Source organism: Leucopleurus acutus, assembly GCF_964270905.1.
Source record: "Leucopleurus acutus genome assembly, chromosome: 11".
In the NCBI taxonomy this organism is placed as follows: domain Eukaryota; kingdom Metazoa; phylum Chordata; class Mammalia; order Artiodactyla; family Delphinidae; genus Leucopleurus; species Leucopleurus acutus.
Genome location: NC_139152.1, coordinates 92,566,862 through 92,582,718, shown reverse-complemented (window position 1 = coordinate 92,582,718; position 15,857 = coordinate 92,566,862). Strand labels below are relative to the sequence as shown.

Genomic DNA, 15,857 nt, shown 5'->3' with positions numbered 1-15,857 from the left:
TCTCTTTCGATGTTTTGAAATTCCCCAGTAAGACTCCAGGACAAACTCCGTAGGCCGGGTTTCGAAAAGGACAGCACAGTTGCCATCGTAGGAAAGTGCTTCCTGGTCGCCACTTCAGAATCACAGCTGCTCATTAAAATGCAGATTCTGGGCTCCAGCTAAGACATGCTGGTATAACAATCTATGGAAAGGAGACCCGGAATCTGCATTTTTCAAATTAGCGCTCCAGAAATCTGTCAAATAATAAAGTTTGAGAACTGTGGAGGTATGGTTTGAACCCTGGCAACCACCCACTACACTAGTAGTCTGATCTACGCAGGTCACTTTGCACCTCCTGGTCTCAGTTTCCGAAGAACAGCGCGTCGCGACGATATACGCCTGAGACACTCGACCTTCCCCTAGCAGTGAGAATCGAACAACACGATCGCTTAAAGAAGGCAGGAGCCGCGGGGCACTGTGGGATACAGAGGTGCCGAAGCGGCCCGCAAGGCATTGTGGGACACAGGGGGGCCGTTAGCCACTCTCGGCCTCCAGCTTCGACTGCAGAGCCGCCTCGTTTCAAGAAAATTGAAAACCCTCTCGGAGCGTCGCCGGGTGTCCCATGACGTAACTGTAAACACCCTCCGGTGTCTTGCAGGCTAATCGGAACAGCTCGAAAAGAACAGTGACGAACTTCCGGGTTGCCTTTGCTTTACGACTCGTGCATTCTGCCGCCGAACCGGAAGGAAGCTGGGGAGCAGTTTACGACAGCGCCGGTTGTGTTTACGGCGCCGGCCGCTGCGCGCGCGTTTTTCCTGTTTTCCCAGATCTTCGGTCCACAGGCGGTGGTGCGGTCTCCGGCCTGGACAATCTGTCGCCATCCGGCCCGTCTAAGGCCGTTGCAGGTGAGCAGTGTGTTTCGTAGCGTTTCGCGGACCTCCGGAGCCGAGTTGGGCGGCTCCTGGCCTTTGGGGGCCTACCGGAAGAAACCTTCGTACGCCCCCACCTGCCTCCGCTGTCCCTCCGCTGGGCGGGGCAGGACTCTGCCTTCGGGGTCCCAGGTCCGACCCACTGCGGGGCAGAGCCTTGTGGCTGAGGTCTCTGGCCCTAGACTTCGTTTAGCGGCCACGGGCTGGGCGAATGTGATCATGTCACTTAACCCAGCTGGGTCTTAGGGTCTTTTTAAAGCGGCCCACGGCTCCCTGAGCTGCTATGAGAGAGGTATTGGGGGTTCCAAGCTGAGCGGTGTTCGGCCCTCTCTGAGGAGTTCACGGTCCAAGTGTTTCCTTCCCTTTTCTGTGAAATGGGAGGCCAGGATGGAGTTGATTGATCTCTGATCTGAAACTCTACCCCCCAGGAATTGATGGGGAACGGCCTGCAGTGGCTGCCGTAACATACCCAGTACCGTGGCCTGCCAGCCGGAAGGCCCCTTCTGACTGCCCTGTTGGTGCCTCCTCATCCTGCCCCTGTAGCCAGTACAGCTGTTACTCCGTTTTAACTGAAAGGTTTAGTTTCTCCTGTTGGTTCCATTGTGCTCACTCTTATTTCACCTGCGTTGAAACCAGGTGACTTCCTCCCGCCCCCCCCCCCAGAGAAATGCATGTCAAGCCTTGAGCCCGTTTGCCTCCAGCTCTGATAAAACAAGTCGATTTTTTTAAGTGTGTTTGGAGATATCTTACTGTGTTGTCAGTAGGGGCTGAAACCCCAGATCTTTTCAGGCCGCTGCCCAGCTTATAAAATAATAGGAAGAGTGTTGGACTTAGGGCAGACGACCCTGGAAACCAAATCTGTTTTGAAATGATGGGCAAGTCAACTGCTTGATCTGGCTGAACTGCACATTTTTATCTCTAAAATGGGGGCGGAGTGGGAGGGTTAGTGGTGTTGCATCTGACACGTGTAGGAGCCTGATAAATATTTAATGTGAATTGTTTCGAGACCACCACTGCTTCCCTCAGTCCGCTTCCTGTAGTGTAACTTAAGTTCAAGCTGCAGGATGGAGCTCCCAGGTCATTCCCTGTTGCTGTCACCCAAGTGTCCCCTCTGTAGGAAGCCTTAATCTCCCTATTGTTGAACAATTAAGAGAGTTTTCTAAATTTAGTACCCTGCACTCTGATTGCTGTCCAGACTCCAGAAGTGTTTGTGTAATGAATTTTCCCCTGGGAACTCAGCTTCTGAGCATTTGCAGGGGATTACAGTGGATGATAAATGTGTACGTTTTTGATAGGACCTGTCAGGTGAACATCTGTCTGGAGCCAGTTTGCCTGGGTTCAAATTTTTCGTCCATTAGTGTTGTGACTTCGGGCAATTTCTTGATTTCTCTGTGCCTCAGTTTTTTTATCTGGAAAGTGGGGCTAATACTGGCCCTACCTTGGGATTGTTGGGAGGAGTTAATGAATTTATGTGTGGTAAGCACTAAGAACATGCCTGGTACTCATAATGTTTATGAACATTGGCTGTATGGCCACTTTTATGAACTAAGGTTTCTGGTGGCTTCCTCAGCCTTCTGGCGGGCCTTTTACCTGACCCTGTGTCTACTTGCTCTGCATAAGGATTTTCATTGACAGAAAATCAGAAGAACAGCAAAGGAAAGTTACATTTCAGGATATATTCACGGACCCTTGTTTTCTTCTCAGCACTGTGTGTAAATGTATTTTTGCAAGACTCAGGAGTAATTGTGCAGCGTTTTACAATGGAATCATTTCCAAATACGTTAATTAATACATACGGCTTTCACAATGATTCTCTGATAGAAATAAAACAAGGATCTTATGTATTTGACAGATGAAGAGACTGAGGCTTAGGGATTAAATATCGTATGCCTGGTGAAGGTGAGAATGAGAACTACAACATACTTATTACACTTGAAAAAAAGTTACTACGTTTCGTCAAATGTGTGAGGTACCACTCATTTTAAGAAGCACAATTATTTCATGTAACACCAAGAAAGAAAAACTGCCAATTACGATATGACACCCCATCAAGCAGAAGGTGCAGACTCATTTCAGAGGTGGTACAGTGAAGAAAAAAATCAATGAAATACGATACCTCAATTTTGTTAGCAGTCTTCTGAGTTTTAAGTATTCACAACATTATTTACAAGAAGACATTGAATGGGGAGTAGCTCACCAGTTGAGGGTTCTGTTTTGCATTTTTAATTTTGTCATTCATGTCTTAGCTTAACTCAAATGCAAGGCTTTTTTTTTAGTTTGAGGCTTTTCTTCATGGAGCTGCTTATATTATTTGTATTTTTAAGGTTTTAGAAGATGGCAAAGTTCATGACACCCGTGATCCAGGACAACCCCTCAGGCTGGGGTCCCTGTGCGGTTCCCGAGCAGTTTCGGGATATGCCCTACCAGCCATTCAGCAAAGGAGATCGGCTAGGAAAGGTGCGTTCCTGCCAGCAGGGGTCTGAATCTTTTATCCTGTGGCTGCTCCTCCAAGTTCGTTTCAATTTTATTCTCTCAAAAGCATCGGGGTTATAAGTATCCGTTATATAGTATATATAGTATCCATCTGGATACTTCCAGTGGTCATAGGAGAGATGGGCTCTTAAAAAGCCATCCTGAGCCAGTCCTGACACACCGTGTCCTCACTTTGGGGGGTTTCTGAGTGAACAGAAACCCACCTGGCTGACCCGTGCTCCATGTCTTCCCTTGTTGCTCTCACTAGGTTGCAGACTGGACGGGGGCCACGTACCAAGATAAGAGGTACACAAGTAAGTGTTCTCCGCCTGACTGCCGGGATCAGGGCCTTGGGGGATTGTTAGTTTTTCTAGTAACCTCCACCTGAAAGCATTCTAGGATGGGAACAAAAGGCTGATAATAATTCATAGTATTTCAGGGCATATTCTGGACTGTGGAAACAATCCACATTTTTTTGGAAATATCCTCAACTTAGACTGTTCATTAAAGAGGTTCGGCCTATTATAGTGGGTTCCCCCCCACACTTTTGGGGAGCCACGGCCCCTTTTACAAATCTGGTGAACATGTTCCCATTTTTCATTTCACTGCAATTTATTGAACCTACGAGGCCAGTCAATGGATCCCAGTTTTAAAACTCCGGGTTTTAAGATCCTGGTACAGTAAATTGGTTTCTTCCCTCTGTGCCAGTTGAGAGAGCTGGAAGTGGCTCCCTGGAATACCGAGTTAAGATTATCTGCGTCTGAGGTCAGCAAGAAAGTCAGTCGTAGCCCATTAGCTACGTCTGCCTTGGGCACCTGATGATGACAGTGACGATACTTAGACCGCATACTTGCCTCTCCTGAGAGTAGATTTTAACTCATATTCTCACAGACTAAGGCAGAGAGTGAAATGCGCTTGACTTAAGTTCCTCAGACTCTGTCTTGACTTAGAAAGTTCTTTGGACCAGAGCTTTTCAAACTTGAATGTGCGTATGAATCAGCTGGGGATCTTATTAAAATGCTGATTCTGATTCCGTGGGTCTGGGGTGAGGCTGTGAGTCTGTACATCTAAGATGATCCCAGCCGATGGGGCAGGTCCTGGGACCACACTTTAAATAGCAGGCCTTTAGACCACCATGTATTTGTAAAATCCGTAGGCAGTGTTGTTACACGCTGTCACCTTTGCCTCCAGATAAGTACTCCTCTCAGTTTGGAGGTGGGAGTCAGTACGCTTACTTCCATGAGGAGGATGAAACTAGTTTCCAGCTGGTGGATACCGCACGCACACAGAAGACCGCCTACCAGCGGAATCGGATGCGATTTGCACAGGTAGGCCAAGAGCCAGCAATCTGACCGTCTTGGGGCTGTCACGTGCTGCTAAAAATGCTACCGTGCAGTGCTGCTGAGAGGAGAGCATGTTATTGTGGGTCTTCTAGTGAATTCCAAGTAGCTATTCAGTGACAGTTGTGCTAAAATAAATGGGTACTAAGTCCAGGGATGCATTTAAATAGTTTAGCTTTCTGTTGACCAGTAGCAAGGACATCTGTGCTAAGGATGGATGTTAGCGCTGGATTAACAAGGTGATCTGTCTGTTGCCTCACTTCATTACTATGTCCAGGATTTATTAAGTAGATCATCCAGTTGGGCTGCATCTTCTTACATAAAGAGACAAACTCAACAACTCTAATAAGAGCCAGTAAACCTACTTCAGTAAAAACTGCATGTGGATATAAATCTAATTCCAAGTACAAACATACGTCATTTTATTGTGCTTCGCAGATTTTTTTTTTTTTTTAACAAATGGAAGGTTTGTGGCAACCCTGAATCGAGCAAGTCTTTTGGCGCCTTTTTTCCCAACAGCATTTGTTTGGCTCACTTCATGTCTCTGTGTCACATTTAGTAATTCTCACGATATTTCAAACTTTTTCGTTACTATTACATTTGTTATGGTGATCTGTGATCCGTGATGGCTAATGTTACTACTCACTGAAGGCTCAGATGGTGGTTAACGTTTGTTAGCAATAAAGTGTTTTTTTAATTAAGGTGTATACATTGTTTTTTTTAGAAATAGTGGTATCGCACACTAATAGTCTGCAGTGTAGTGTAAACTATACGTATAGCATAACTTTTACATGCACTGGTAAAGCAAAAGATTTGTGTGACCCGCTTTATTGTGATACTTTATTGTGGAGGTCTGGAACCAAACCCAGAATATCTCTGAGGTATGCCTGTGCATACTTGTAACCCCCCGGATGTTGATTCTATAAAAGCAGAGTAAAATGTGCGATTTGGGTTTGCATCCTAAACTAACTCTAATGGCCTCCCATTAGGCACTGGCAGTTGTAAGCCAGATCTCCAAGATTTTAACATGGATGTTTTTTCCTGCTTCCCAGCGGAACCTCCGCAGAGACAAGGATCGACGGAACATGTTGCAGTTCAACCTGCAGACCTTGCCTAAGAGCGCCAAGCAGAAGGAGAGGTGAGGTGCCCATCCTGCCAGAACAAGATATTCTTCCAGGACCGACTGCACTCTGACGGCAGGAGGCCAGAGCAGAATAGTCGTCTTCCCCACCATTGCAGGAAAACCGGAAAGTCTTCCCAGGGCCAGTTAAGCCACTGTCTCAGCCCTGGGGTCATTCTCGAAGAGCTGTTAACAGCAGAGAGCATGGGCAGGAAACTTGCAGAGGATGTGACTACTGAAGGGAAGCAAAGGCAGATAGGAGGCAACTTTGGAGCTTACCTAGGCTTGGGTCTGCTGTGGCACAACTCCGGGGAGCCCCATTCACGCTGGGGCCTGTGAGTCCCTGGAGCTGTGTGGGATAGTAGCCCTGCCCAAGCTGGGGCTGCCAGTGGACAGGTGGATAGATGGAGTAAAATATACGCATAATACTGGTCAGCAGTGGGGGCAGTATGCCTCTCTAGCATGTCTAGTGTGCGCCCTGTTGGTCTGTTCTTTTTTTTAAGCCCCTGTTTTCCTTAAAAATCTGCACTGAAAGCACAGTTTTCCTGTCTTTCCAGAGAACGCATACGACTGCAGAAAAAATTCCAGAAACAATTTGGAGTGAGGCAGAAATGGGACCAAAAATCACAGGTAGTGTATCCATATCAGAATTCTGTCCAGGAATTTGATTTTGTTTATTTGTTTGTTTGGTTTTATAACAGCTTTAGTGAGGTATAGTGCACACACTATGCACGTCACCCATTTAAAGTGTGCATTTCGGTGATTTGTAGTGTATTGACAGAGTGCTACAACCGTTATTACAGTCCACGTCAGAAGGTTTTCATCACTCTGAAAAGAAGCCCGGTACCCTGTGCCAGTCAGCCCCTCTCCTCTCCAGCCCTAGGCTGCCCCTTATCTATTTTCTGTCTCCAGATTTGCCTGCCCCAGACATTTCATATGAATGAATCACAGCGGAATGACCTTTTGTGACTGGCTCCTTTCACCAAGCATCATGTTTTCAAGGCTAATCCATGATGTAGCACATGTCAGCACTTCATTCCTTTTTATCGCCACGTTCCGTCAGATGGATAGACCACATTTTGTTTATCCGTTCACCACTGATGGGCACTGGGGCGGTTTTACTCTGGGGCATATTAGGAATGATGCCCCTGTGGGCATTCCTGTACAAGTGTTTGTGTGGGCGTGGTGAGAGTAGAAGACATGTAAGCAAGCGTGAAGGTACAACTGTGGAAGTTACATTTTGCTGGACATGGTGCTTGCTGTAACAGCAAGAATAAATAGCTGATACCCTGAGAGAAATATAAAGGAGCTGTTACAGCTCCTGTATAAAATGTAGGAATATAGAAGAGCTGATGTTCCCAGGGTGGCATCGTTACTGAGGAGTAGAATTCCCTTTTGTTTCTGAGCTCTTGTCCCTTCGGTCCTCTTCTAGATTGTAAGCTCCTAGGAGTCAGGGACGCTGCTGGAAAACAGCCAGCACGTAGTAAATGTTCTGGATATATTTATTGAGTAAAAGCCTTTGTACTGTTAACCTGTCTTTTGCTTACGTTTTGCACTGGCTGTCATTTTTCCCCTCCAATGGTTTCCCCCAACAGAAGCCCCGAGACTCCTCGGTGGAAGTCCGCAGTGACTGGGAGGTGAAGGAGGAGATGGACTTTCCTCAGTTAATGAAGATGCGCTACTTGGAAGTGTCAGAGCCCCAGGACATGTAGGTGATGTCTTTTACTACTGTCCACCACACTCTTGTGTGTGTGCACCAGCTGGTGATGACTGTTGGCCTAAGCCCTAGTATTTCCAAAGATGTTGCATAAGATTGACAAACAGGTTTTAAAAAGCAATGCCAAGAGGGGGAAAGCAGAAAGAAGTTTACTGATATTAAAACTTCATCTCCTCGGGAATTCCCTGGCGGTCCAGTGGTTAGGACTCCGCACTTTGACTGCCAAGGGCACGGGTTCAATCCCTAGTCGGGGGACTAGAATCCCACAGGCTGTACGGCACGGCCAAAAAGAAAAAAAACTTCAGCTCCCTTTGAACTTCCTGGCATTGTGAGCAAAAGAAGAATTAAGTGGGCTTCCCTGGTGGCGCAGTGGTTGAGAATCTGCCTGCCAGTGCAGGGGGCACGGGTTCGAACCCTGGTCTGGGAAGGTCCCACTTGCCGCGGAGCAACTGGGCCCGTGAGCCACAACTACTGAGCCTGCGCATCTGGAGCCTGTGCTCCGCAGCGGGAGAGGCCGCGATAGTGAGAGGCCCGCGCACCGCAACTAGAGAAAGCCTTTGCACAGAAACAAAGACCCAACACGGCCATAAATAAATAAATTTATAAAAAGAAGAATTAAGTTACAGAACTCTTGTTGGCAGAAAGAAATTTGCTGTTAAACTCCAGATTTCTTTCCACTTCCTGAAATCCTGAGCAAAAGGAAAAATTAAGTTCTATAGCTCTGAGGGCAGAAAGAGAAAGATAGCAGTTCTTCAAGAGTCATGAAGCTTTTGCTTACATTTCAAAGAGCTCCTTACCTCAAAGGGCCAGTAGATGGAAATAACTTAGTGGGGACCTGGGGCACCAGACTGAGTTAGCGTGCCTGCCGCGGGCTCTGTAACTGCCGCTCTCCCTGTCTTGGCCTCAGCCTCCCTGTCTTTAAAATGGGGAGGCAGAGCAGAATCAGTTGTGTCCTCACTGTTCTGTGCAGCCACATCAGGAGCTGAGGGGGCAGGGCCCGGAGCAGGCCCTGAGCTGAGTCAGAGAATGTTTTCGTCTGTCATACTCTAGACTTTGGATCCGTGGCTTAACAGAAAAGAAGTAGGTGGTCTTCTTCCCCTTCACTTAGCGCGTGTTGCCCGCTCTCCCCTCAGCGAGTGCTGCGGGGCCCTGGAGTACTATGACAAAGCCTTCGACCGCATCACCACGAGGAGCGAGAAGCCGCTGCGGAGCATCAAGCGCATCTTCCACACTGTCACCACCACGGACGACCCCGTCATCCGGAAGGTGGGCGCCCCCTGCCCCGCACCTGCCCGCCCACGGGGAGCGTTGAGGCCTCAGGACAGAGATGCGGGGATGCATGTGAATCGGTTGGGCCTCGGAAGCCCCTGTAGATAAGACTCTTCTGAATCGACTTAGGATTAGATGAAAATAAGAGCACTTTGCTGGCCAGACCATAAGTGTTGATGTTAGGTGAAGCTGGGCCCGGGTCCCAGCTCTGCCGCGCTTCCTGGCTTCACCTCTCTGAGGCCTTAGCTTTCTTACCTGTAAATCGGGGTAAATGTACTTACCACGGGCCGCTGGGGTGAGGAGGGCAGCATCGGGCAGTGCTCTCCTGGGATACAGCAGGTGCTCAGGGAGCTGCAGTTCCTTGGACCCCAGGACACAAGTTTGCTGGCTGGCTTGCTGCGGCCTTGCTCAGACAAGGGTGTGGGTGTGAACGCGCCTTACAGAGGAGTCCTTCCCCTGCTGTGAATGGCCAGTTCAACCCTGAAGTAGCCTCATCTCTCTTCTGTCCTCTGCAGCTGGCAAAAACTCAGGGGAACGTGTTTGCCACCGATGCCATTCTGGCCACCCTGATGAGCTGCACCCGCTCCGTGTATTCCTGGGACATCGTCGTCCAGAGAGTCGGGTCCAAGCTCTTCTTTGACAAGAGGGACAACTCTGACTTTGGTAAGAAGCCTGTTTGGGAACAACACAGACGTGCTGAGTGTCCTTGTTGGTTCAGAGCCATTCCCTGGTCTAGGGAATGGGTAGAAGAGGATCTCTCTCCTCACAGGCGTCAACAGCCATGTCAGAATCCCACTCAGCCTCCTCAGCGACAGGGGAAGGGACTGTCACCGCAGTCCCTCTTGGGGCGTCAGCCTTCGGAGGCCTCATGGTGCTCAAATACCATGCTTCTAGTTTTTACTCATTTGAATAGGACTTTCCTGACTTCTGTCATCTCTCTATACCACCTTTAGTACATACTTAATGTTTTTCTTTAGATTGATGCCTTTTTTACTTCAGCATATTTATGAAGGAAAAAATACGTACGCATGTATCTTACACCATACATGTGTGTATGTGCACACACACAATGAATGAAAACCACTCAGAAATAGCAGAGTGAAGCCAAACGTGATTATGTTGCTTCTCTTTGTTGAAAAACTAATAAAATCAAACATTCTCTTGAGGAATCCAAAAAGAAGGAAAAGGTATGGCTTTCTTCCACGTGATCATGACTGAATTTAACGTTAGTGTCTGAAGTTATCCAGAAGCGCACCCTGCTCCTCCCCGGTGTGTCCCACACTCAGGGGACCCACGTTAGCAGATGGCGGTTCTTTGGAGGAAGGGTGTGTGTCTGGATCGCCACTGCTCCCCAGAGGGCCATGCACCTCTTCGGTGACTTTGTTTCGTGAGTGGTTGGCTGTGTCACACTCTTGCAGACCTCCTGACGGTGAGTGAGACAGCCAACGAGCCCCCGCAAGACGAAGGCAACTCCTTCAACTCACCCCGCAACCTGGCCATGGAAGCAACATACATCAACCACAACTTCTCCCAGCAGTGCTTGAGGATGGTGAGGCCCTGGGAGCACCTGGGCGTCCAGTTCTAGCTTGTCGACTCCAGCTGCTGTCGATTGAGCATCTGCCGGGTCGCCAGCCCCAGGGTTGTGGGATTGGTGAGGATAGACGGGGTCCCTGCCTGTCACAGAGGAGATCCGAGCTTGGGCTTTAAGATCAGACAGCCTGACTTTGAACCCTAGATCCACCTGTTTTTAGCTTTGTGGTGTTGGGCATGTTTCTTCTCTGTAAAATTAGAATACCAATAATACTTGTTTCACTTAGCTACATTGTGACCTTTTCTTCAAATATCTGTGTACAAGTGCACTCACTGTTTCCCAGCTGGGGATACAGCAACCAGCCAAAGTTGCAACCCTTCAGAAGCTTTGTTACAGCAGAGGAGGAAAGACAGTAAACCCCGGGTACACATATGTTGTGACAAGTGGCTGTGTGTGCCATGGAGAAAAACAACAGGAGGGACGAGATTGCTATTTAAATGAGACACCTAAAGCGCGTGGGCGACAAACATAAGCGCGGGCTGAACGCGAGCTGTTACGTCTGTTGTGGTCCACGGGCTGCTTGCTTGCGCTCGGAAGGGGTAAAGGGATGCACAGCACGTGGTGATCCCAGAGCCCCCTCAGGAGCTAGGGACCTAGTCAGGGCTGTGACAAAGCAGAGGTGCAGGGTCTGGCTGATTGCCTTGGTGACAAGTTGCTGCCGTCTCGTGACACCTCTGTCATCCTTGCAGGGGAAGGAAAGATACAACTTCCCCAACCCAAACCCGTTTGTGGAGGATGACATGGATAAGAATGAGATTGCCTCTGTGGCCTACCGGTATGTCACCTCCCTGGTGCCCATGCCCTGTGTGGGTGGTGCATCTGAAATCCAGGGTCTCAGCTGACCGAAGGAGCTCCTCCTTCCTTGCAGTTACCGCAGGTGGAAGCTCGGAGACGACATTGACCTCATCGTCCGCTGTGAGCACGACGGCGTCATGACTGGCGCCAACGGGGAGGTGTCGTTCATCAACATCAAGACCCTCAACGAGTGGGACTCCAGGGTGAGTACCATCCTGTGTCTGTCTGCCCCTCGCCTCACTTAGAGAGCTACCGAGATTTTTTTTGTCTTCTGAGTTTTTCCCCTACTTACTGAGAAAGAGATCATGTGTTTGAGGTAATTACCTTCTTCCAGTGCTTTCTGTCCCTCTGTTCCAGTCCCACTTCCTGTTGATTTCTGCTCTTTGCAAGCGTGATTTTGATCTTTCCTTATGAGCCGGGCTGGCAGGTTTCCTGTACGCCGCGCAGCTCTTCTTTTTGACCTGTTCTTTCGCTTACTGCAGCCCCTACCTGGTCTTCAACCTTCGGACGCCCTGTTTCCAACTCCTTCACTTCCTGAGGTCAGAGATTCTCAGATAAGCCCAGATTTCGCTCTTCAGGGGGCATCTTGAAAGAATCACGTGTCCTTCGCGTTTTCTCTTTCTGTTCTCTCTCAGGCTGGTGCGCTATGATTATTGGGTTGTCATCCTTTCTGAAAGTACCTGGGCTACGTGCCTGAATTTGAAATGGGTGGCAGAGCTCCTCGGTGCTGCTATGTAGAATAAAGGATTCTTGGTGCAAGGACAGGAAGGCCGGGCCTGTGTTGAACGAGGGTCCAGTGAGATGGAGTTTGGGGGCCGTTGTGCTCTGCTTTCATTAGAGCCAAGGGGTTAGCATTCCAGGCTGCTGAGTCTCACCCCCAGATGCTCCTCAGCCTCCATCACCTGCTGAGAGCACACCGGAAGGTTTGCTGCGAACTTAGCTCTGGGCCAGTGGCCTTTTCTTAGACTTTCCACCATGCCCTCCCTGTAGCATATGGTGTCGTTGTATTTGTATGGCTGTTCCCTCTGTGTTAGTACCTTAATCTAGTCTTACACGTTTCTCAACTTCCTTCACGTGTTTCCTTTGCTGGTTCCCCTCCTTTTTGACCCCCAGTGGAGCCTTCTCTTAGGGTCAGTCCCCTTTGCAAGTCATTTTGCCATAATCACTTCTTTATATAGCATGTATTCATCTTCTTTGGCTCCATAACAAAGTAACGGAAACTTGGAGGCTTAAAATGACATCCATTAGCTCATAGTTTGGTAGGTCAGAAGTCTAGCATCGTGTGGCTTGGTTCTCTGCTCAGAATATCCAAGAACTAAAGTTAAGGTTTCAGCAGAACTGAGTTCTCAGCTAGAGTTTCTGGAAGAAAATCCACTTCCAAGCTCATTTATTTGGCAGAATTCAGTTCCTTGCAGTTGTCAGATTGAGGTCCCCCGTTCTCTTGCCAGATGTCAGCTGGGGCCGCTCAGCTCCTAGAGGCCACCCACATTTCTTTCCATGTGGTCCCCTCCACCTTCAAACCAGCAACATAAGATTCTTTTCGTGCTTGAAATCTCTGGCTTCCTCTGTGTCCGACCTCTACACCCAGATTTAAGAGACTCGCATGGTTAGGTGAGGCCCACCCAGATAGTCTTCCTGTCTTAAGGGACCTTAACTCCATCTGCAGAATCCCTTTTGACATGAGATAGCGTGATCGCGGGTATTTCATCATACTCACACGTTCCATCCAGACTCCATGGTAGCAGATTCTGCAAGAGCAGGGTCACCGGGGGTCATCTTAGAATTCTGCCTACCCCGAGCCTCATCCTTGAACTCTAAAAATGATTCCCGAAATCTATTCTGACTCCCATTCCATTGTTGGTTTTTTTCTTTTTTCTAAAATACCTTGTCCTTCCAACGTCCTTGTTTGTCGCTCCCTCTGGCTTGGCCGTCCGTCAGCTTTGTCTCTCCTGCTGTCTTCGGCTCAGAGCCTCAAACACCTCCTCCTTTGCACTCCTGAATTCTGCTGTCAGGTGCAGTCTGTCTTCTTGCTCAGCTCTGGGTCTCACTGACATCATCCCCCTAGTTTAGGGCCCTCCTCTCCGTGATGCCTATTGTTAGCTGACCTCCCTGACTCACTCCTCCTTCCCTTCAGTATCTCTGCCAGTTAATTGTCCAAAACACTGCTTCCTTCAGGAAGACAGATTTGAGGAAAGGCCCTTAAAATGCCACAGCAAACTCACAAGGTTGCTGCAGGATAGTTTTAATTTTTGAAGAAAGCCCAGAGACATCTGTCAGAATACTGCCCCTAAGTGGTTTGGACCTAACTACTTAATAAAAGGAAATCTTTAGTATTTCTTCTGGCCTAGGGTTGCCAGGAACCAAGAAAGTTTAGGAGTCTCTGCCGTGTGCCCTTCAGCCGTCACTTCACTCTGAGGCCAGGTTCCCACATCTGCAGAAGAGGTGGTTGGAGAAGGTGGTCTCCGGGGTCTCTCTGCTTTTTGTCTGTCTCTGTGTGTGTGCACAGCACCAGACCCTGACCTCGCTCTCTGCGGGCCTCCACGCCCACCGGGGCTAAACCGGCCTGTCTCTCCCCGCATCCCTCGCAGACCACTCCACCTCCAGCTTCTGCCAATATCCTCCATGGGGGAGCTGCGAGGCTACCATGCAAAACCCTTCCTCTCCGCCCAGCATGTGATAAACACGTGCCCTCACCACTTGTGTGGCGCTTGTTGTTTTAACTTGTGTATGTGCGTGTCCTGGTCTGGATGAGCTCTTGTGAAGGGAGGAGTTGCGCTCTGTTGAGCATCTGCTGCGCAAGGGAGGGACCGAGGCCCTGTCTCTTAAAAGATAAGCCTGACCTCTGCTTTACCTGTGGGCTCGCCCCTCCCCACTCAGGCCCACTAAGGAGTTGCTTCTCTGCCAGAAGTGGCAGCAGGCTGTGGGCAGTGGGAGCCCGCCTTGGCCCCTGTAACCGGGGCTCCCCTCCTGCAGCACTGTAATGGCGTTGACTGGCGTCAGAAGCTGGATTCTCAGCGAGGGGCCGTCATTGCCACCGAGCTGAAGAACAACAGCTACAAGTTGGCCCGCTGGACCTGCTGTGCTTTGCTGGCCGGATCCGAGTACCTCAAGCTTGGGTGAGATTCCTGTCCAGGAGCTCATCTTTGGAAGGGGGGGTCTGCAGGTTGGGAGACGAGGGCTGGCCTTTTCTCCTTTTTCTTGGGACAAGCATCAGGCCAGGTGTCACCATTTAACTGATACTCGACCCCAGGCGTCGCTGTGTCTCTGTGCCCGCCTGCCCCCCCCATAATACTCCTCTTCCCCTCAATAGTTACGTGTCCCGGTACCACGTGAAAGACTCCTCACGCCACGTCATCCTGGGCACCCAGCAGTTCAAGCCCAATGAGTTTGCCAGCCAGATCAACCTGAGCGTGGAGAACGCCTGGGGCATCCTGCGCTGCGTCATCGACATCTGCATGAAGCTGGAGGAGGGCAAGTACCTCATCCTCAAGGACCCCAACAAGCAGGTCATCCGCGTCTATAGCCTGCCCGACGGCACCTTCAGCTCGGATGAGGACGACGAGGAGGAGGAGGAGGAAGAGGAGGAAGAAGAAGGTTTGTAGCAAGCCTCCCTCCGAAGTCTGGCATGAGCATGTGCCGGCTGGGGCCCAAGCTCTGTACGCACAGTCTTAACCTCGATGGAAACCTCTGGGAATTCCCTGAGATGTCACTTGGAGTAGCAGTCAGTCTGGCTCCAGGAGCTGCTTCCAGAGCCTTTAGATCACAAGACGGGGTCAGGGAGGAGAGTGGTCTTAGAGGCTAGGGCAAGGAAGAAGCATCTAGAGGAAGGCACCGGAAGCCCCTGATGTTAGCCAGTGGTCTGAGGGAGGAAAGATGCTCCAGGTGAGTTACATGGGCTTTAAGCTCTCTCTCACCTGCTTCACCAGTAGGTGCCTGAAGGAAATGTGAGCATCTGAAAGGTTTCGCTTCTGAGTGAAGGTGTTGAAAATCATAAGCAATTCACCAGTTTGATGTGGCTTTTGTATCTTACAGAGGAAGAAACCTAAACCAGACAGTGATGTGGGGCTGGACTCTGTGATTCTGCCGAGCCTAGGAGGGCCTTGGATACCTGGTGGAATGTTTGTCTGATTGTCGCTCTCTGCAGCTTGACAGCTGGAGTAAAGTATACGTCTGTCTAGTCTCTTACCTTCATCGCGTGCCTATGTTATGATTGACAGCCCTTCTCCGAGTAGCCTTGGGAGAGGGAGGGTGAGATACAGCAGAGTCTCTCCGGAGTTCATAATCTGGGTTCCATCCTTTGTTCTTGAGCATTAGTAGTTTTACATTCCTGTTAGGAGGTGAATGCCCTGAATTTTTTTGTTCTTGAAACCCCTTGAAATTATCCTTTCCTGGGGAGCGTTGTCCATTGTGAGGTCCCCGTAGGAAGTCCATTTCCACAAGCACGAGTGCCTGCTGGCTGCGTGCCAGACCCAGCTGCTGCCTTCAGAGAGACACATCACTGGTGAAGCATGAAGCAGGGCAGCCTTTGAAGGTTGAGGTGGGATGGCTGCAGGTGCGGGAGGCTGTGGCGATCGTAACGGTTCGTAAATTGTTTTCAAGCTTGCCTTGGGCTGGTGACGGGATCTCAAGCTGGCACCCTCAAAGA

At 49.5% G+C, this 15,857-nt stretch overlaps 1 protein-coding gene across 1 annotated transcript; it reads left to right on the top strand.

Annotated features, from left to right (window-relative positions):
• Positions 1–760: 760 nt before the first annotated feature.
• On the top strand, positions 761–15,389 carry EIF3D (eukaryotic translation initiation factor 3 subunit D). Its single transcript, XM_082849560.1, has 15 exons — positions 761–884; positions 3,233–3,365; positions 3,649–3,694; positions 4,572–4,708; positions 5,773–5,858; positions 6,398–6,470; positions 7,436–7,548; positions 8,691–8,823; positions 9,342–9,489; positions 10,245–10,375; positions 11,107–11,192; positions 11,286–11,415; positions 14,186–14,328; positions 14,523–14,806; positions 15,245–15,389. The coding sequence occupies exons 2-15, from the start codon at positions 3,243–3,245 to the stop codon at positions 15,256–15,258; spliced, it is 1,647 nt and encodes a 548-aa protein (XP_082705686.1). The 5' UTR covers positions 761–884; positions 3,233–3,242; the 3' UTR covers positions 15,259–15,389.
• Positions 15,390–15,857: the final 468 nt, after the last annotated feature.

What these genes read in the sequence shown, in the direction of transcription:
- EIF3D (XM_082849560.1), top strand. Translation starts at nt 3,243, where the DNA reads ATGGCAAAGTTCATGACACCCGTGATCCAGGACAACCCCTCAGGCTGG. An exon ending in AGCGCCAAGCAGAAGGAGAG is followed by an intron (nt 5,859 to 6,397) that starts GTGAGGTGCCCA and finishes CTGTCTTTCCAG; the next exon opens with AGAACGCATACGACTGCAGA. An exon ending in TCAACGAGTGGGACTCCAGG is followed by an intron (nt 11,416 to 14,185) that starts GTGAGTACCATC and finishes CCCCTCCTGCAG; the next exon opens with CACTGTAATGGCGTTGACTG.